At 33.8% G+C, this 21,892-nt stretch overlaps 1 protein-coding gene across 1 annotated transcript; it reads left to right on the forward strand.

The window, feature by feature from the left end:
- The first annotated feature begins 12,699 nt into the window (after positions 1 to 12,699).
- On the forward strand, positions 12,700 to 13,493 carry LOC149571688 (ethylene-responsive transcription factor ERF071-like). Its single transcript, XM_089809655.1, has 2 exons — positions 12,700 to 12,904; positions 12,986 to 13,493. The coding sequence occupies exons 1-2, from the start codon at positions 12,757 to 12,759 to the stop codon at positions 13,285 to 13,287; spliced, it is 450 nt and encodes a 149-aa protein (XP_089665781.1). The 5' UTR covers positions 12,700 to 12,756; the 3' UTR covers positions 13,288 to 13,493.
- The last annotated feature ends 8,399 nt before the right edge of the window (positions 13,494 to 21,892 follow it).

The raw sequence follows: 21,892 nt of genomic DNA on the forward strand, positions 1-21,892 counted from the left end.
ATAGGGCACTTGAGTCCCTTAGTGAAAGCAGCAGCCTACAAAGTCAAACAGTAATATTCAATTACATATGCATAATAGTTTGTTGTGCTGACCCTGCACAGGTAGATGAGTTGGCTTGAGGTTTTGGGTAGTTCCCCATGGTCTCAGGTACAAATCTCTCCTGGATATAAGAGGTGAGAAATCTTACGGATGGCTCATCTCAGCTGTGGGGGGACTAGTCTCACCATAGCTCACATTGGTCGATGGTTCACTAGACTAGATTGGAGCGACACCCCATGTAAAGAAAAAGAATAGCTCTAATAACTTAGAAAGACCAAACCTGAGCCTATCTTTCTTTGATAGGTCTTCCTGGAACATTTAGTGGGAGGAAAATAATTAAAAGTTCCAAATGTTCCAGACAGTGGGACTAGTACTCAAACCTTAATAATTGCAAATTGATTATAGTGTAAACTATCATCAGGAGCTTCTTATGTGAGAAACTTGTTGTCAAGGATTAATAATCACTCAAATCCAAGGAAGAGTAAGATAAGAAAGTCACATTTGTACATCACTCCTTGATTGTTATTCTTGACTTGTAAATTGGGTATGTATCAAAAGGCTTGCGATACATAAATTTCCTAGGGACTTTTTCACCTTGTCCAAATAGATGTGGAGCTTTTCAACACATCTAAAACATTTTCATTACCAAATACTTTGCAAATTTTACATACATGTAAAGATCAAGTTGAAGGTGTAGGTTTGATATTGCAAGGACTCCGTCTCAGACCAAAATTTGGGTAAGAAATGTAAATCATGCATTTAAAGGTTTACTTGAAGTGAAAGGGAATAATATGATACCCCATCGAAAGATCACAAGTAGAATTTTAAGTTTTCAACTCAGTGTTGTAGAGTTAATGCAAGTAGCTTCTGACATTCAGGATTATTTCAGGCCTCATTACAGTGAACGAGATTTGAGGCTAGAAAGAAAAGGAGAAGATTTAAGGAAGCAAGAAAGATCACTGGAGAAATTGAAAGATTAAATTCAACCAGGCTACCAAGAAGACAAAGGTCTCCAAAAGGAATGAGATTTGCAGAGGATGAAGCGGGAGGGACACTACAGGTGAGAAAGCTCAAGGGAATGATGACGGTGAGTTTGGTCAAAAGATAATGTTTACAATAATCTAGCAATATTTTCATAGTAATATAATAAAATAATGTAAGGCAGTAAGAAAAATATTAGATCTCAATAATTGTGTAATTAAATTTAAAAAACTCTTGACACAATCTACATCAATAGTCCACGTAACCATTGCATAATTTGCAGTCATATAAGGCTTCCCTAAGACAGTTCACATCAACCACATATAATGCATCTCAAAAGCCAATAAACAAACCAGCGTAACCAATGCACCTACTTTCACTGCAAAAGCTAGTATTTAAGCATTTATAAAATTCAATATGGAGACAATGAAATGTATCTTATAGTTGGATATTACTTCCAAAACTAGATTTAAATGTAATTTTATATTTATATATTCAATCACTTATAATGCTCTTCACTGAGAAATCAATTGTGCGATGAATGGCGGATACTCTTCAAGATGGAAAACAATTACGGCCAGCAAAATCCGCAGACCTTTTAACGTTCACTGCTAACTGTAAATTGAAAAACAATTATAGACAGGAACATTGTATTGTCCGAACTGCAAGCAAAATCCTATTGTCAGACCTTGGAAGGCCCGGAAATCTTTGAGAGACGTTTTCTATCAGCTAACTTTATGCTGTTTGTCAAAGATGCTGGCCGACTGATTATAAATTATGGAAAATGTGCTTCAAATTTCAAATTCTTCTTCTTTATTCATTGACTATATGTACAAGGACAGAGAGAGGCACTCTTGAAATAATACATGCATTCGAACCATGCATAAAATAGTCTTCATTTTCTCCAGGAAATAATACAAACTAAATTTTCTTGGCCCTCTCTCTTAATTTCTACTCTCCCGCCCTAGAGAATTTCTAAGAGCTTATTGAGCACCGTATATTAGAAGTTTATTGCCGGTTTTCTATGTTGAATTGATTTACATGTCAGAAATATCTGTGATACTTACACTAGAAGTGAATAATAGATTCCGACTAGCCTACTGTGTCGATGGTTAAGTGTTTGTATTTAATTGTCGCTAATATATCTGATATTTCTTGTGAACTACTCTTGTTTTGTGACAAAAAATTTTCAATCACTAAGTATGAAGCATTTGAGAAAAGCAATTCAATTAGATATTACTCAATTTCTATTGTGTATAATACAATATGCAAACATGCAGGCTGTCTAAAAAAGAAAAATTAAGAATAGCTTCCATTTTAATATTGTTTGTAGTTGTACTGAATTCTATAGAATGTTGTGTAATTGATTGGAATGAATTTGTGCAGCACTGGAGAGCTTGTTGATGCTGTTCTCCATGGAAAAAATGCATGTGTGTTTTGTTATGGAGCTAGACGGGCAGGCAAAACTCATACAATGTTGGGAACCATTGAGACCCCAGGTGTGGTGGCCATGTCGATAAAAGATATCTTTACAAAGATTGGGCAGCAAAAGTGTTACCAAGAACTAGTGGTTGTGCTTTCATATATTGAGATTTACAATGAATCTGTGAAGGATCTCCTCTCCCTTGGCAGGCCTCTTGTTCTGAGAGAGGATAAACAGGTTTTCTTTAGTCCAATCTCAAGCTCTTTGTGTGAGCATTTGGGGTTTCTTTTATTGACCTAAATGAACTTTCGTTCTTTCAGAGCAATGTATCATTACTAGGAATCACACAATGCAGGGCTCATTCAACCAAAGAGGCGTGATTTTTGAACACTTTTCTGTTAAATTTGGATACCCAATAGAGAATACAAATCATACAACAAATGTGTCTAAATTGTTTTTAAAAAAAATTATTATTGTTGCAGGTTATGGTGGAATGGAAAGTGGATGAGGGATCAAACACTGAAACTTGTAAGGGTACACTATCTCTGGTAGATTTCACAAGGTCTGAGAGGGCTGCGGCCACAAATCAAAGGACAGTCAGATGTATGGAAGGAGCCAACATAAAAAAATCACTCTTGGCCCTTAGCAGCTGCATAAATTCTCTAGTAGAAAGGAAAAGACACATACCTTACAGAGATTCAAAACTAACTCAACTTCTCAAGGTGTGAAAATTATTATCCTTAAGATTTTTCCTGATTTCTACTTTTCTCACTCGTAAGCTTTTAGAATGACATTATAAGGAATATGATGTAAGCTATTATAAGGAAATTGTACAGCATATATCTACATAACAATTGAAAATGTTTGAATATAAAAGAGAAAAAAACTATCTTGACAGGATCTTTTAAGGGTCGACTGACCATGATAGGTGTTACATGATTGTAGGATTCATTAGGTGGAATTTGCCAAACTGCCATTATTGCAAATATCAGTCCAAATAATTTAGCTTATACAGAAACGAAAAACACTCTTCACTGGGAAAATCAAGCAAAAGAGATTCCCACAAAGGTAAGTTATGACTAGATTCACTATGGGAAAAGTTTATTGGAAAACAAAACAGAAAAAACAAAATCTGAAGCATGTTTCTTCATTGAGATGATTAAGAAAAGAATTTGATGATCACATTAGCTTCAAATAAAAAGAGACAGTTCGAATGTTCTACGTGTCTCTTAAACATTAGAAATCTGCCTATTTATTAAATCTCTTGAATTTTTATTAAAAATGATGAAAAGGGAAGAACAGAGAGTGGTTGGGAAAACATATCAAGGAGGTTAGAAGATTAAAGCACCAGGTGGAAGAAAGTTTAAAAATCCAGGTATTGAAGAAGATTTATAGAAATATGTAACAAAACTTACCATTGAACTTTGTAAGTGCATGGCTACATAGGAAGGCAGCCTTTGAGGCTTTCTTGACAGATTTTTTTAAGGTTCAAAAAACCTACAGAGACAACCAATCAAAGCCTTTGGAAAAGGAGATATTCATTGAGATAGGGCAGGAAAAGGAGATATTCATTGAGACATCTCAACGAATATACTCAACAAATATCTCCTTTGTCTGCCCTACTCAATGAATATTCATTGAGATATTGTGAAAACTTTTATGTTCAAATGAGTCTACAATCCCCAAAACAGGCGCCATGGTCCATAAAATTCAACGCTTGAAAAGATGATCACATTAATAGATGATTCCCAATTTAGTCTAATTAAAGCTTTTGACATTATCTCTTTTTTGGTTGAAATTCAAGCCTATTTTTCAATGGGAAATCCCAATTGCAGAGTGAAAATGAAGACCCCCCAAAATGTATTATTTTCTTGTACTAATTAGTGACATCACATAAAAAGTAAAAAAGGCTAATAAAATACCAATATGGGCTAATAATACCTGTGGAAGATTTGTCCATGGATTTTTTTGATCTTCCAGGCCCTTTTGTTCACAAAAAGCTACAACTTGAGACAATGGACAACATTCTGCCAATCTAGAGACAAAACTAGTGCTTCCCTAATAAAAAAGTGTTTATAGAGAAAGAAGAAGAGAACATACCCAATATCTAGTGTTGCTCATGAGAATGGTAATGTTAACTTCAAAGGCCGTCTCCAAAGAAGAGGCGACTCTAATGACATGGTATAAGATACTAAAAGATTTTATCGACAAGCACCATACATAGATGGTGGTTTCAAAGCCCCAAAAGAAAAACAAATGCATTCAGAATAGATGATCTTGGTGGCCATAAACTACAGGGTGGTTGATTCTTATGTCCTTTCTCCTCTCCTGTTGACCCTACACCAAACTCCCACCTACTGCAGTCATGCGTGCAAAAAAAAAATGAACACCACCTTGCCCTTTTTTATTATCACATCATATGTTTGGAAGGTCAAAATTTCAACTATCAATTTAACCATAGTCAAAATTTTGACGATATCAGGCCCATTTTTTTTTTAAATGAATTTAACAACCCAAATAGGTCTTTGGTCAAAAATGGGGGCCTAATGTACTAGTCGGCTATGGCGATCCATATAGGTAATCAAACTAATCATATAGTGGAGACTAGTGTTGATTTACATGGTCTCTTGCTTGCTAAGAGTAGTAATCTTGAGAAAATATGGCTTGAAGGGGACTTTTTAAACATCATCAATTATCTTAATAAGGTCACTACCCCTTCAAGGACTATTCATAATTTCAATTTTCAAATCCATAAATCTGATTAATTCTTTTGAGGAATGTGTTATTACCCATAACTATAGAGAAGCTAATATGGTGGTTGATTGGGTTGTTAACATGGCTTTTAAAAGTCACATGAAGATAGTATGGCATAATGGTAGTGACATCCATTTTGAAGGATCATCTCTAATGGAGTACAATCAAATAGGCAACAAACAAACAAATTTTTAAAATGATTAATTTTACAATGAGGTGAGTTGGAAAAGGTATTTATGGTTGGGGTAAAATTATGATTTGATCATTTACTTTTTTTCACACAAGTTGTTGGTGCTTCTGGAGAACATAAGAGAGAGCTATTTCTTCAAGGCCAAGACTATGAATCTCCTTGCTTTCTCAAAGAAGATAGATAATTTCAATAGTAATAGAGATATGGGTGGCATGAAGAAGAGATGCGAGCCCAGTAATTACTTGGAGTGGAAACAAAAACCTTATGTATGGAGCATTCTAGAAAGGGGCAAGATTATGGGCTACCTAGAAAAGCTTAAGGGTAGTAATCCCTTGATCACTAGACAATTTCTCAAAACCTAGAAGAATGAAAGTGTTCTTGTAGGGAATCAATGCATGGATGTCACTGAGGAGGTTATCACTAAAGCTACAGGATTGGAAATGGAGGGGATCAATTTCTTCAAGGATAGAAAAGTTTCAAATAGAGTTGTTGATGTTTTTATAGAGACAGACCAAGAAAGAAAAAGGTTGGTTAAAATCAATAACTCTTACTTTAGCCCTAAAAGTATTTCTAGACCTTAGAGATTTTTTTTGTTTGTTTTTATTGAGTACATTACCTTGGATGGGCGCTATTACAAAATTTATGATCACCATTTCATGGTAGTGAGCCATTTTAGGCATGGGGTTAGGATTAATTTTCCTTTTTACCTCATGCAATCTCTAGATAAAACCATTCTGAGTTTACAAAATGACCTAGATGGGGACCATGCCTATCATGAAGGGCTTATGTCTTTAATCATGAATTTTTTGAAAATGAAGAAATTGGAAAGGCCTCGTATGAGTAGGAAGAATCTTGAGGGTCATGATATGGAAGGGAGTTAGTTTGAAGATGTCTATGAGGATGATATAGATGAGGAGGAGTTTTAGCTGATGGAGAATAAGAGGAATATTTCTACCCACTATGGCTCATCTTCTAAAAGAAAGAAAAGGAACAATAATGAGGTGGATTATGATACTGATTTGGGTATTTATGAGGAGGTTGTGGAGAAATAAGGTAAGAAGAGTAAGGGGGAGAAATTGGATGCAAAACCTCTATCCCATATGGGGGCTATGTGCATTAAGGGTAAGAAGTAGATACCCAAAGGGGATGTCAATTTGAACCTGGAAGATAACACTAAGAAATGTTAATGTGAACCTAGGGGAGGAAAATCTAAGACAAACTTTTGATATTAAAGATCATGGGAATGTGACTAGTGTGTTCAAAGACCTAGGTCTAATGAGGAGGGATTTTGATTTGATTAAGGATCAAATGAAGGATATCTAGAGGGAATTTGAGAATCTCAGTAAAATCAATAGGGGGAGAGAACTTTGGGCTAGCACCTAGATAGAATTACTAATCTTATTGGGTCTATTGAAGATTTTATAAACATGATGAAAAGAGTTCCACCCCTAGAGGAGACAATTAGAAACAAAGATAAAATGGTGAAAGATCTATAGAATAGGGTTGATAAGTTAGGTAGTAGAGTCATGGGTATTGAGAACACACTAAAAAAGATTCTTGAACAAAGTTGCTCAATTTTAAAGGCCACTGTTGAAAATATCAAGATTCTTTTGGAGAAGTTGGAATAGGGGAGAAAGGACAATGGCAATAAGGAGTTGAAGGATGATGAAGGACCTAGTAAATGTACTAAGGAAAATTCAAAGAAATCTGAGGCTATGGAAGATAAAGAGCTTGATGAGATAAGGGCTTCTACAGTTAAAATGAACATTCTAGCTAATTAGGCAGTGGACCTACTGAAAACTTTCTAGTTGTTCTTTTGTTGTCTTTCTTCAATTTTTTTGTTGTCTCTATTGTTTTCCCTTTTGTTGAGTATTTTTTGGTTCTACAAACTACTACTCTAGGTACTGATGCATAAATTCATTTGGAATTTTTAATTCTTTTATTCTTTACTCTTTGTAAAAGGTTTCAGGCCCTACCAAAACCTATTTTTACTTAATCAAAACATATAGATGAAAGACATAGTAACTCAAAAGTTTTACGTAGAGGAACATTAACTAAACACTCAACTCACCTTGAGACCCAAGCTATTGGAACTATCTGCCCATCCATCCTATCTTTGAACTAATCCATTATTAGTAAGATGGTTGATCCTTTCAACCCCTCATCTCATCTTTATCAAGAGATATAATTGTCAAAGGAGTAGCTACAAAAGGAACATATGCATCATCAATAATAGGATATCTCCATCAGTAGCAACAAGACCATTGAATAGGTGGGATAACCTTTTTATATTTCAACTCTTCCTATTCAATTAAATGCCCATTTTTTATGACATCTTTCATAGTTTTGATGCCCTTTGTTGCCCAAGATTTGGCTTAAGAACATTGAATTTGAGCTACTAGTCTCCCCTTATTAACGAGTTTCCACCACATGGACCATTCTCCATAGATATTATTACTATGGGAACCTATTTTATTGAAGAATATAAGTGTGTTAATCTGTTCTCGATCCTTCCAAAAAGCTTTGAATACTTTGGATCCTTCCAAAAAATAGGACAATACCACCCTATCAAACACATATTGTCTAAAAGCCCATGGAAATAAGTGGACAACTTAAACATCATCTTTTCATAAAATTTAATAAAATAAATATTTTAATAAATCTATTAATTAATATAAGTTAGGCTAGTTGACAAATGCATTGAGTATTAACTTTGTATGAATTTTTCATCTTATTTTATAACCATAGTAAGGGTTAGTTGGTTTGGTTTTAATTGAACTCTACCATAACTTTAACCATTACAAAAGAAACCTATGCTCAATTTCTCACTACTCATAAATCTATATTTGGATTGTAATCATAGTAACATCCTACATATAATAAAAATAAAGCATTTATATAATATCATCTTATAGGTTGCAGCAGTAAAAATGTGCAAAGAAAACTTAAGAAGCTATTATTTTTAATATTTGTTGTTATCACAACATATTAAATCTGAAAAGATAAATGGTAACTTTTATAGGATATTTTCTTTGTATCTCCCTTCATATCTTAAAATTCAATCTGTATGTGTGTGCGCGCGTGTGTGCGCACTCGTATCTCCAACTCTATTTATAGATATATTTATGATCATGATCTTCATATAGTCATGTCTTAAATTTTACAATAATAACAATAATTAAATTGCATGCAACTTGAAACAACTTCTACTACATTTTTCTCATAACCTTGCATAGATGTTGTGTATGGTTGCATGAGCTATTGATTGTTGCAATGTTGGTTTTCTCATCCCATCTAACATCTTAGATCAAATAAATGAAGTATCCTTTAATCATTTATTAGAAATTTGTAGGCTAATTATATTTTTATATAATGCATATGAATATGGTTTTTTATTATTGAAAATTAAAATTTATTTAGAAAAGAAAAGGAAAAACGATGATATAGAAAATTAATGATATAACTATTAACAATTTTATATATATATATATAAACTTGTTTGAATTCTCCTTCCTATTCCTTACATAGTATGAACATGAGACATCGTATTGTAAAAACCAAGATGTGAAGTGAAATATTACTTTGCAAATCTAATATTAGATTATTTATCAAGTTTTTTTAAAATAATATGAAATTATGAAAACTTAAATTTGTTAATTTAGATTATAATCTTCAAAATCAATATGTATTAATTTAGATATTATAGATAAATTTATTTAAGATGAAGTAGAGCTATTTTATTTATTGGATCAATACATTTGTTTATTTTTCTTTTCTCTATAATATTGTTCTTATTTGTAAAATAAATAAATGAGAAAATTATTAGATAATTAGGGGGAGGGGGGTGAATTGGGTATTCTTAGGCTCTTATTACCAATTTTCAGTAACTTATCAACTTAAACTTCCAATATAAAAACTCAATAACTAGATCCAATATTCACAATAATATCCAATTCAACAGTCACCAATAAGTTGTTAGCTTTTACTGAGTATCACAGTAATTAACTATTAACTATAGAATTCATGCACTGAGTTGCAACAATAATTAGTAAACATGAAATAACATGTAACACAATTGTCCACACTTTTTGACACAATGATTTTTAACCATGTCAAGAGAAAAAACACTTGGGACCAATAACCCAAAACTTTTACTCTTCTAAATCAAGCTCAATTAGGAGCCAACCCTATTAAAGGTTACATGCACATTGTTAAATGTGACCTTGTTAGGCAATTTACACCAAATACCATTTAGACCTTAGCACTTCTCAATTGAGTAGCCTGATCTAAAAGACTTACAAACATTTAATGAAATGTCACCTTAAAAAGGATTTACAAGTAACATTTTTAAGTCCACTTGGTTAAGAGATTTCTGCTACAATTGTTAGAGAGTAACAGTGAGATGATTTAATAAATAATGCAACTACCTTTGAAATTTTAGATCTCCTTTTTGCTAATCCTTTTTTCCTATTTATTCATCTTTTGTTGATCCACTCACACACATCAAATTTGCACTTCACTAGCTTGATCTTGCAATACAATTCTAGTTTGTATCATCTTCTATCTTCCTCTTCACAAATGGCTTTGATCAACATCAATAAACACCTCGTTTATCCCTTAAATATATAGACCATTGTTGCTTAATCATATTCTCCAATGTTTTGCCACTTAACCATAGCCATTCAATCATCTTCCAACTTAGATACATTGAATCTAGACACTTGGACCACATGATTTATTTGTGAACTTTGAATGTTAAATAAAAAAGCAGTTGCATTGATCACCTTTTCAATGCCACCATTTTCTATGAGCTCCGTAACTAAAAATGCCCACAATTTTTCATACTCTCATTTTTGCCACATTGTTGAGGTTTTAAAAAGATGGAGATGAAGAATATTATTAAAGGCAATCTTGAGAAATCTTCAAACTACATCGTGTGTGAAATGAATAGTTGAAGAAAAATGTGTGGAGGATCTATTGAACTTATTTTAGAGTTTAATCCTAGTAGAGGGATGAAAGGAAAAGAGTCGTGGGCCATCTTTTCTAATACCCATGATTTTAATTTCACTAAAAAAGTATGAGACTCCCCAAAAAGAAGTTCCAATACAAAAAAGTGTTATTGTAATATCTCAAAGAATTGTGTACTTTTTTTTGCCTATTTTCTCTAGTCTGAGTGGTGTTATTTTTGTAGGCTCAAGCTCAACTGTGAAAGAAGAGAGTGAAAATAAGGTGGAAGGGAGGAAGAGAAAAAACAAGTATAGAGGAATACGGTAGAAACCATGGGGTAAATGGGTCACTGAGATTAGGGATCCTCCCAAGGGTAGTAGAGTTTGGCTTGGGACATTCACTACTCCATAAGAGGTTGCAAGAGCATATGATACTACTATGAGGAAGATCAAAAGTTTAAAAAAAAGGAAAGGTTAACTTTGTTCAAGAAACCCCAAGTTCTACTAGTAAGTTGCAGGTACAAACTATGAACAATTCATAGTTGTTCATCAATATATTGCACTCACCAATTTCAATAACATTCTCTAGTCTTACTCCTTCCTCTAAATCTTTGCACTCTATTCCCGACTCCTAAACTACCCCTTGCCAAAGCTTGAAAAGGAACCAAGGAAACCATATGAAAACCAACTAGATTAGGAATATCAGTCTTCTCACCTATCTTATAAATTTCTCATGTAACCTTTAATTAGGCATATCAATCTTTTCTAAAGATGTATGCTCCAACTCTATCTGAGGAAGTTCACTAAGGCCTTTCTCATCTATCCTTAGTAGATCTACTCTCTCACATACGGATTCCAATATCTCTCGATCCTTCCCTAGCTATGTGCCCTTAGAAGACAAAACCTCATCTTGATCCTTTGACATCACAAGAAATGTGTCTTTTAGTTCATTATGTGCCAACTTTTTGCCTTTTAGGCCTGCTAATTAACATTCATCTAACTTATGGCTCTACTTTCCACTTTTTTTTTGGCATTATTCAAAGATCTTCCCAACCTTGATTGTCTACTACCATACTCCATCACTCAACCAACTCTCTATGGCATGAGAAAGAGGAGAGTGTAGTCTCCATGGAATATACATATCCTTTCATACATGCTTTGTTCTTTATATAGCCTCATTAGACTTCACTAACTTTCCCAACTTATCACCTATCATCCTTAATGGCTCCCCATTCTAGTAAGCATGAGAGAGATTGTAGAGTCTCACCCATATTGACACTTCCTCCACAACTACTTGCTTTGGATTGAAGCTTGACATCTAGTCTTTTATAAAGAGAAACAAAATTGTATTCCTCCCACCACGAAAGACCCACTGTTTCTCTCCTGCATTTCTTGTGATTAGCAAATAGAAATCATTTAGATGGGATTTGAAAATATAGTGTGAGCTCTAATTCTCATCACACCATTTGTGTATGCTGGAGAAAACTGGCCACACACCACTATCCCCCCATGTCATAAAACAAGCTCTTTCCTTAAAAATGTTGGTTGTTGTTTCCAACCCCTCATATTCCACTTGTACCATGTTCTTCACAATTGCCAACTCCTCCTAGAATAAGTATCACATTCTTTACAATTACCTACTCCTCCTTACAAACGTGGTTGAGAAGACTTTAAGTTTTATCATCATATTACACTCTTTTAACTTTTGAATACCAACTATATTTATAACTCTGTCATTTTCCCTTTGTGAAAATTTCCACAATAATAATATCACAAAGAAAATATCTTCACGGGGTGTTTGAATATTTTGAAGTCTAAACTGAGCTTTTTATGTACAAGTTTCATTCACCCAATCTCCTATGCACTGTCCACCATTACGTCATTCAAACTTATTGGGAAGATGACGACGCGCGTTGAACATTTGAAGTAGTCGTTTTCCCAAAATTGTGGCCCTGGTAACTCTTAAAAATTCGAAAGACAAGAATTCAACGGCAACTTGTAAATCGTGTACCATTTTAAAACCGTGTACCATATAACACACTGTTAATACATATTATAAAATACACCTTTCTGAAAACTGTTAAAAAACCCATCGAAAATATGCACATGGTAACCGTATTTAAACAACAGTAATTTAATGTTGTAAGTGTACACTCAAAACTGGCTGGACCGGATGACGTGATGGCCACTGTAGAACAATAAAGGAAAAGTCCAGGTATTCAACATCGAAAACTATTGATGAGATATTCAACATGCCATTTGTTTCTGTGGGCAGAATAACTAAAACTACCCACAGTTCTTGACGTTCATAGTTTCGGCAAGTGGCAGAGGTTTTAAAAGGAAGGTGGTGGAGAAGCCTAAGATTCATCTAGACCAATCTTGGTATCAGACTCATTTTGTGAATATACAAAGCGATTTATAAAATGTGTGGAGGATCTGTTGTCTCAGAGTTTATTCCGAGCAGGGGAATGAAGGCACAGGAGTTTTGGGCCATATTTTCTAACATCCATGATATTAATTTGAGTGAAAACTATGGGACTCCCCAAAAGGAAGAAGTTTCAGTACAGCCAAGTATGTAATATTTCATTTGAAGTAATATTTCAAGGAATTGTGAATGTTTTTTTCTTATGTGGGTGCTTTTTGTTTTTGCAGCGACAAGTCCAAGTGTGAAAGAAGCCAGTGAGAATAAGGTGGGAGGGAGGAAGAGGAAGAATAAGTATAGAGGAATAAGGCAGAGGCCATGGGGAAAATGGGCTGCAGAGATAAGGGATCCTGGTAAGGGTGTCAGAGTTTGGCTTGGGACATTCTCTACTGCTGAAGATGCTGCAAGAGCTTATGATGCTGCTGCAAGAAAGATCAGAGGTAAAAAAGCAAAGGTTAACTTTAATGTTGAAGAAACATCAACTACTTGTAACTTGAAGGAGTTGCAGGTACAAACTATGAACAATTCATAGTTGTTCATCAATGTATTGCATCCCCAATGCTAGCGTATATTGTATAGTTTCACAGGAGGGTGTATTTGTTGAACACCTCACTCAAGGATGGTGGACCTCCTGTATTTTGAGGTTCATGAAATAGCCTCAGAAAAGTAAATATGCCATTTGTTGTAATGGGTGATTGACCTTATTGACAATATATTGTTTTTGTATTTTATGTGTAATGGATTGGATGTGTTTTATTTTTATTTATTTTTTTAATGGTGTGATGGATTTTGAAATGTTTCTTAATGAGATTAAGAGTTTATAATAAGATCAATGGTAATTGTTATTTTTTTGTTTAGATTATGCGTAATTGTTTAATTGTGTTTTGGATCATATTGTGTAATCTTATATCATGATGTTAAAAAGATTATAAACAAGAAAGATACTTTATGATTCTTCATCGTGGTGATAGAAAGTTCATAGAGAAGAAAAATAGATTTTTGCAGAGCCATGAAATGTGATTCAAAACATTGATTGAAAAAATTTCTTGCTTAGAAGGAAGTTCAAATAAAATTGTTATTATATATAAAGAGTTGGCTCAAGAAGAGTGGGAAGATGTTTGAACAAGGAGGAGAGTTGTATAAAGAATAAGGTTAAACAAAAAAAAATAGACAGATGTAGATTGAGTTATCGATTGTGGAAAATTAATATTTAATTTTTAATTTTTTTGATAGGTAAAAGGCCTATGGTCAAATAATAGTAACTTGGTTTTTTCTTTTGAATAAAAATATTTTGACTTCTTTACCCATTTCTTCTTGAAGAACAATCCAATTTCCTTTAACCCAATTTAGTAAATATCAAATTCTTTTCAATGAGATCTGTACAATTTTAAAGCCTTGGCTAAGATCTAGTATTAATATTATCATAAAATTGAAAGTTATTCATTTGAATAAAAGAAAGATGTTAATTATCCTTTATGAATCTTATTGAAAAATTCCATACTTATTAAAAAGAGCTTTAATTCTTAACTATAAATGTGAAAATATTCAATACTTATCTATCTTATAAATAGGAGAAATGAATTAATAAAGGGCACAAACTAACTAAGAAAACAAAGTAAATAAAGAGAGTGGTGATAAATAGAACTAGCTAGTACATAGCAGCTGAAACCCTGGGAGAACAGGCCACATAAAAGAAGGGCAGATGATGGCTAAATGTTTTTAGGCCACATAAAAGAAGGGCAGATGATGGCTAAACGTTTCTGAACTATAAATATACTTAATTAGAGTTGTTAGTTACTAAAGATTAATATCTTATTCTTCTTGTTTGGAACTTATTGAATTGCAACTATGTTAATTATAGCTTATGGTAATAGTGCAAACACTAACCTTAAGTCTTAATCGATCTAAATTATTGTAACTTTGATTGGATAAGGAATTGTTGATTTAAATATGCACAACTTGTGTACACTTTAAAATGTATCACCCCTTTATTTATAAAAATGATTTGAGATTAGAATAGAATTATTCTAAGTTAAGGACTATATTTGAGTCCTGATAGCAATATCACAATTTGTCTTGCTGAGGAAATTATTTCTCAAATAATCAATTTATCTAGTTTTTCAGATTAATCATCTTTATTTTCGGGAAACTTCATTGTAGTATTCATTTATAAGTTATATAAGATACTATTCATACCAAATTATAAGAGATAATAATCAAAATGAAACTAAGATTAGACCTGAAACACAAGTTATCTGAACATCCTAATAAGAGAGCATCTAAATGAAAGTTGAAGAGTATCTAAAAATAAAGAAGAAAAAGTCTTGCTAGAAATTAAAATCTAATTAAAATATTTGGAGTGTATGATTTTTCCTACCTCCATAATACAAAAAAAAAAAAAAAAAGCTAAAACAATAAAATATTCCAACATACCATAAAACAATAAGAGCTTTAGAAGAAAAATAAACTTCACTAGTTAACCTTGCTATATATTGTAAACTTATAAATTTGAAATATAGAAGTGCACCTCTTAAATCATACATTAGTATCAATCTACAAAGTATTAACTATTCAGAGTGTTATGAAGGAGATTTAAGTTATCTGAAGGCTTGAATTAATTATCTGTTATTGAAAGATCTTATCATTATTCATGCTTTTGATTAGAGCATTAAAAATTACAGTCGATAAAAATCATGGCGAGGAAGATGCAACTATAAATCTATGGTGTAACTCAAATGGCTCATATACTAGATATTATAAAATATTTTCACATTCCCTTCATAGTGGATTCTTATTATCTATTTGGACAAAATATAGAAATTACATAGGAGTAAATGCCATATTAATGTTAAATTCTAGCATTTCCAAATTGGTTGATCTTTCATTTTCCCAAGAGCCCACATGATCTTCTACTGTGTGTGTGTGTGTAATCATGGAATGGGTTTGATATGCAAGAACATGAATAAGAAATCCAATTTTTTAAAACTCTTATTTTGATAGTACTTCAATAAACATATTTAAAAGAAATTCTTAATAAGTTTATTGAGCTAGAAACCCTCACTATCCATCCCTCATCTAAAAAATTGTTATTATTAGGAAGAAGATTAAATCAATATTCCAATACTGGCTTCAAGATAAATGGTGCAGAGGATTCTGCATAAAAAATATAATCATTCCAAAAGTTCCAAAACAAAAATGAAGGATTCATCTAACAATTCTTCAAATGTGTTGATACAAAAGTGGAAAATACAACATCGAGCGTGGTTCCTTTATCACTAATCTTTAAACCTTTTAATTATACTCTACTTTTTAATTCTTCTAATATATTATGATCTGGATGATTAATGATAGTATGTTGAAATTTCCTTTCATCAAACTAATTTATTCTTCCAAACCCTTTGCAGCATCGTATGATGTCAAATCCTTTTTTCCAATATCATCATTGATCTGATCATGATACTAAAAAGTCCTTTAGGATGACAAAACATATATAAGACCTTTTTTTATTCTAATACCATTATTATGGAGGGTGTCAATGATAAAAGGAAACAAATTTGTAGCACCTCTAACTGAGATTCACAAATTTTCACCTATCCTTTACCTTCCCATTCTTCAATGTTGGTGAACATATAAACCATATGAAAAAGAAACCAATTATAAGTGTGAGGAGGCCAAAAAAAGTATCAAACTTAATGAGAAATCTACAACCTAAGAATATGATGCAGGAGTATCCTACGCTTGCTTACAATCCTGCATATTTGCAGGGATTTTGCCTTAAAGTTGTGGAGTTTGATAAATACTGGTGTTTGACATAATTTATGGAGCTTGACATGCTCTAGGTGCTCAACAATGCTTGAGAATTTGTTGATTCTTGGCTTGGTCTTTCTGACACTCAGCTTGTCTCAGTTCCTATTGGTGTCGAGTTGTCTGTAAGCCAAACTTGACATTTAATTTATGTATAGGGGTATTAAATTTGTGTTATAGCTGACTTGTGGCTCAACATATATTTAATATGAGGGATTTAATTTAGTTTGTAATAATTGGGCTGACTTGGGGCTTAGTTGGGTATAAGTAGGGGGTCTTGTAGAGTCTTTATGCATCGTCATTGAGGGGATACAACTTGGAGAAGAGGATGAAGGGTAGATGTGAACTTTGAAGAGCCGGTAGTTGTTGCTTGAGGACCAGAGGATTGCTTGGTGGAATCGATGGTACAAGTATAGTTTCTTCTTGGTGTTCTTATCTAGTTGTGGATCTAGACTAGCTAGGAATTGTGATTATAAGTTGGATCTTGCAAAACTGATATTGTAATTGTTGTTGTATTTGGACCTAACCTTGAAGGCCTTAAAACCATCCATATTTCATGTAAATAGTTATATTCATGAATAAAGAGTTGTGATTTGGTATTAGATCTTTCATTGTTGTTGTGTTTCTATTGTGCGGTTATTTGTTGGGGGCTAGGACATCTCCTTTAGGGATTCTCTTGTATCGTATTGCATCAGGTGGTATTAGAGTGAAGATTTTCCTGAGTATGTGGACAAATCACCGAAGTTGAGGCAGTTTGCACCAAGATTGTGAGTTGGAGAAGGTTGATCTTGTGGAGCTAATTGATCTTCTAGATTGGTGGATCTATTGCTTAAGGTTTTCAAAAATTTTGAAAGATTTCTCCAAGAAGATTGGACCCTAGGGAAATTGATGATCTTAGTGATGTTGTGGAGGAAAGGATCTCAAAGAAGATTAGAGCAGAATTCAGATATGAAATTGCATTGATGAAGAGTGACATGATTGCTAAAATTCTAAGTACTTTAGGTAGTGTACCTAGACATGTGGGTACTAAAGGCAGTTATGAGAAAGTTGTTGAAGACTTTGAAGTTGTCAAATAGAGTTGTGAGAACATAACTGATCATGTGGAGAGACCTGTTGGAATTAAGGATGGCCAGTTTGTTAGGTCTAGATCTCAGTTGAAGTTGAAACATAAGATGGAGGTTTCTAATTTCTCAGATACTTCGACTCTTAAAGACTTGATTGATTGGATTGGTGAATTGGAAGAATATATAGAGCTTGAGGATATTGAGGTTCTGCTTAGAGTGAGGTGGGCACAAACTAAGCTAAAAGGACATGTTGCTCTTTGGTGAAAGAACTATAAAGAGATAGAGAGGAGGAAAGCAAAATGAAGACCACTGGATGGAGATTGAGGGTGACTAAATTCAAGGCTAAGTTTACTCCTACTGATTATGAATTTGAGTTGTTTAAGAGGTTGTAAAATCTAAAGTACAAAGATATGACTGTGAAGATTATACCAAGGAGTTCTATAAGTTGACTATTTAGTCTAGTCATAAAAAATTGTCAAAGGAAAAGGTAGCTTGGTCCATTAATGGTTTGACATTCAATATTTAGGATGAGGTTGGTATGGTGAATATTTCTTTAGTTAAGGATGCTTATTAGTATGTTCTAAATGTGAAAGATAAGTTGAAGAGGAAAGCTCAACTTAATGCTAGAGGGAAGGAGAAGCAAGATACCTCAACACAAGCTAAAGCGAGTGCTAAAGGTGAAAAAAAACTTGTTGATCAGAAAAGGAGGATAGGAGGAGGTGGGTTCAGAGGTAATTGTTTCAAATGTGGTCAAGAAGGGTATAGATCTTTTGAAAGTCCTCATGGTAGGAAAGTTGTTGTTGTGAATGAGGTTGCAGTCCAAGACAATCAACCTAAGCAAGGAGAGAATTTACTATCTTGGGGAGTACTAGTTGGTCAGAGGACATTGGATTCTTGTCATAGGACCAGTTTGTTTAGGACTTGTTGTAAGTCTAGTGGTAAAGTCTACAATGTGATTGTGGATGGTGGTAGTACCGATAACCTTGTTGTTGAAGAGATGGTTCAAAAACTTAGTTTGAGGAGAGTGAGACATCCTTTTCCTTATAGGATCAACTAATTAGAAGGTGAGTATGCTTTGGAAGTAAGGGAGCAATGCCTTGTTGGTATCATAAGGATCAAGTGTTGTGTGATATTGTGGACATGAGAAGTTGTCATGTGTTGCTTGGTAGACCATGGTAGCATGATTGTGTCAAGAATGTGTCTATTGTTGAGAAAGGTGGCAAGACATTTTCCCTAATTCCTTTGCAAAATGAAGAGCTTGGAAGGAGGAACCTAAGTATTGGTATCCAAGTTGACTTGGAAGATTTTGAGAAGGTTGGAGATCAGTGTCAAAAGCAGACTTGTAGCACACCAAAGATGGATGTGAAGAAGAAGAAGAAGAAGAAAAAGAACCAGGGAAAGAGTGTACAAGTTGAAGACCTGGAGGATATGTATATGAAGAACCAATTTGGGATTTATGTGTTGAATCCCAAGAGATGTTCTTCCAGCTACTGAGACATCTTTTCAAATGTAGGGTATCTAATGTAGGAGCATCTTGGTCTTGCTTGCAATCCTGTATGTTTGGAGGGATTTTGTCTTATAGTTGTGGAGTTTGGCATATACTAGTGTTTGACATACTCTTTGGAGCTTGGCATGCTCTGGAAGCTCGACAATAATTGAGAATTTTCTAATGCTTGGCTTGGTCTTTTTGACACTCAACTTGGTCTTGGTTCATGTTGGTGTTGAGTTGTCCATGAGCCAACCTTGGCATTTCATTTATGTAGGGGTATTTAATTTGTGTTGTAGCTGACTTGTGGCTCAACATATATTTAATATGAGGGATTTAATTTAGTTTTTAATAACTAGGCCAACTTGTAGTTTACTGGATCTAAGAATATTTTGCCTCCTCATCCTAGACTCAAACTCATTTCTACACCTTTCATTCATCTTATATATGCCTTATTCTCACCTCAAACATATTAAATATGTCAAGAATATTACATCTCTCAACCTCATGAGGCTACTTCTATTCCTTCTTCTCAAAAGGAAAAAACAAAGCCAATGTTGATTGATACTAGACCTTCCCAAATTTCAAGCCAGACCAAGAGAAACTAAGTAGTGGTAAATACCAACATTGAATATGTCATTTCAAGGCCTTTGAAATGTTAGTCTTAGATTGGTTTTGACATTTGAGTGTCAACACACTTAACCAAATTCTCAAGACAATGCCAAGTATGATATAGAAGCCAAGCTACAATGTACGCCGAGCCAGAGAATTCAACAGGTGTTGAGTGAACTTCAACTGCCGAGCAATCTTCAGGTGCCAAGTAAAGTTCAATTTCTGAGAAAACTATAGATGCCAAGTGAAATAGAGTCACTATAGATGTCGAGTGAAACAAAATTGTTATAGGAGCTGAGTGAGCCAGTTTTTCTAAATGTGTCGAGCATCAACAACTAGTATGTGTCGAGTAACATAGAATTAGCATATGAGTTTGTGCCTTGAAAAACTCAGATGTAAAACATTTTTGGAGCTGACATGGTATGAATCTTGAATAATATTGAAGATAAGAACAAATCTTTCACATTACCTATGCAATCAACATGTAGCCAATAAGAAAAATGGAGAAGGTATGCAACAAATAGGAAAAGTGCAAGGAATGAGTGGGAAATAAAGATTTAATATTCATCGTAGATTCATACCTAATCCTAAGTCTTTGAAATCTTTAAAAGGAGGAAAAAACATCATTGAATGTGTGGATGAGAGAAGTGTATGCGTGAACTATAGCAAAATTCATTGGGGTAAGAGACTTAGTGAAAAATAGAATAGCATTACCAGTTATTGAAGAATATAGCATCAGAACCTTACAGAGTGGCATATAAGATCAAGCAAGGATTAGATCAGCAAGAGTAGAACAAGGATCTAAAATCAGCAATTAAAGATTGCAAAGTTATTAGGTCAAAGGTCTACTAATACTCTATAGCAATTGTATTAGGTATGGAAATCCTATGGACTTAGGTTGGCCTAGTAGCCATTTGTAAATCCTTTAATAGGGTGGCATTCCAAGTGAATGTAGAGAAGCCCTTTAACCAGGCCTACTTTTAGCAGAATAGTGAAAGCCTTTAACCAAGTCACTTTTGATAGAGTGTAAAGTCGTTAACAGGACAAGCCTTTCACAACGCAGACCATTGGAAGTGGTCAAACATTGTAACATTGAAGAGTTACACATTGTTGCAATGATATTTTGTGGGTGTCATCCCCACCCCAGTTTTACCTTCTCATTTTGGAGGGTTTATGGGTTACTAAATTTGTGTGTTGTCTATTTTCATGCATATCTTTACTTTCATGTTCATTGGATAGATTGGATGCATGTGAGTGGTTTTAGTTAAATAAATTTAAAAAGGTTAAAGTTAGTTACTTCTGATTCACCCCCCCCTCCTCTTAGAAGTAAATATTCCCATTTTCTAATTCCAATAATCGATGTCAGATCTAAGTTCTCACAAGAAGGAGCCTGGAAACTTGGAGAAAAGATCTGGAAATGGAAGTCTACAAACTTGGGAAGATCATAAAGAATTAGGCAATTGATATACAACTTGCTTTACATGCTTTGGAAGAAGCTAGAGGAGAACTGAGAAAATCCTTAAAAAGAAGAAAAGAGATTGCCATAGCTAAGAATGACACATAGTACAAGGAGATTAACACCTCAAATATATTTTCAAATGGAGATTCTAAAGAGTTTGATGCAGCAATAGCAGACATGATGGAGAAGAATAGAGCTCAAGTAGAAGAAATTAGAATACTCAAGCTTGAACAAGAATCAAAAGCCATGATGCTTTGTGAAGCAACTAAATAGAAGAAAAGAGCCATTGAAGACAAGGCTATGCTAGAAGAAGAAAAGAGAAACCTTGCCAATAGACTAGAAAAAAAAATCAATTGAACTTGCAAGAATCTCAAACATGCAATTGGACACCCTGAGTTAGATGATAAATGCACATCATTAACTAAATGTCAAGGACATTGAGATCTCTGCATTGAAGATGCAAAATAAACAACTACAAAATGATCTAAAAAGAGAGAAGGAGATTGCAGAAAGCTTCAAAAAATCTAATGAGGCCATCAAATACTTTTAGCAGCTACTGAAATCACCAAGGGCTAGTAATGATACTTCAAGACTAGGTTACATTAGCACTAAACAAGAAGAATCATCCAAGACTACAAAAGAAAGGAGTAACAAAGGTAAGAACACTAAACTTGTCATTTCTGTGGTAAAAAGGGACATACTTCTAATGTAT

Source organism: Cupressus sempervirens, chromosome 2, assembly GCF_028749045.1.
Source record: "Cupressus sempervirens isolate cs-2001-9-10 chromosome 2, ASM2874904v1, whole genome shotgun sequence".
In the NCBI taxonomy this organism is placed as follows: Eukaryota; Viridiplantae; Streptophyta; class Pinopsida; order Cupressales; family Cupressaceae; genus Cupressus; species Cupressus sempervirens.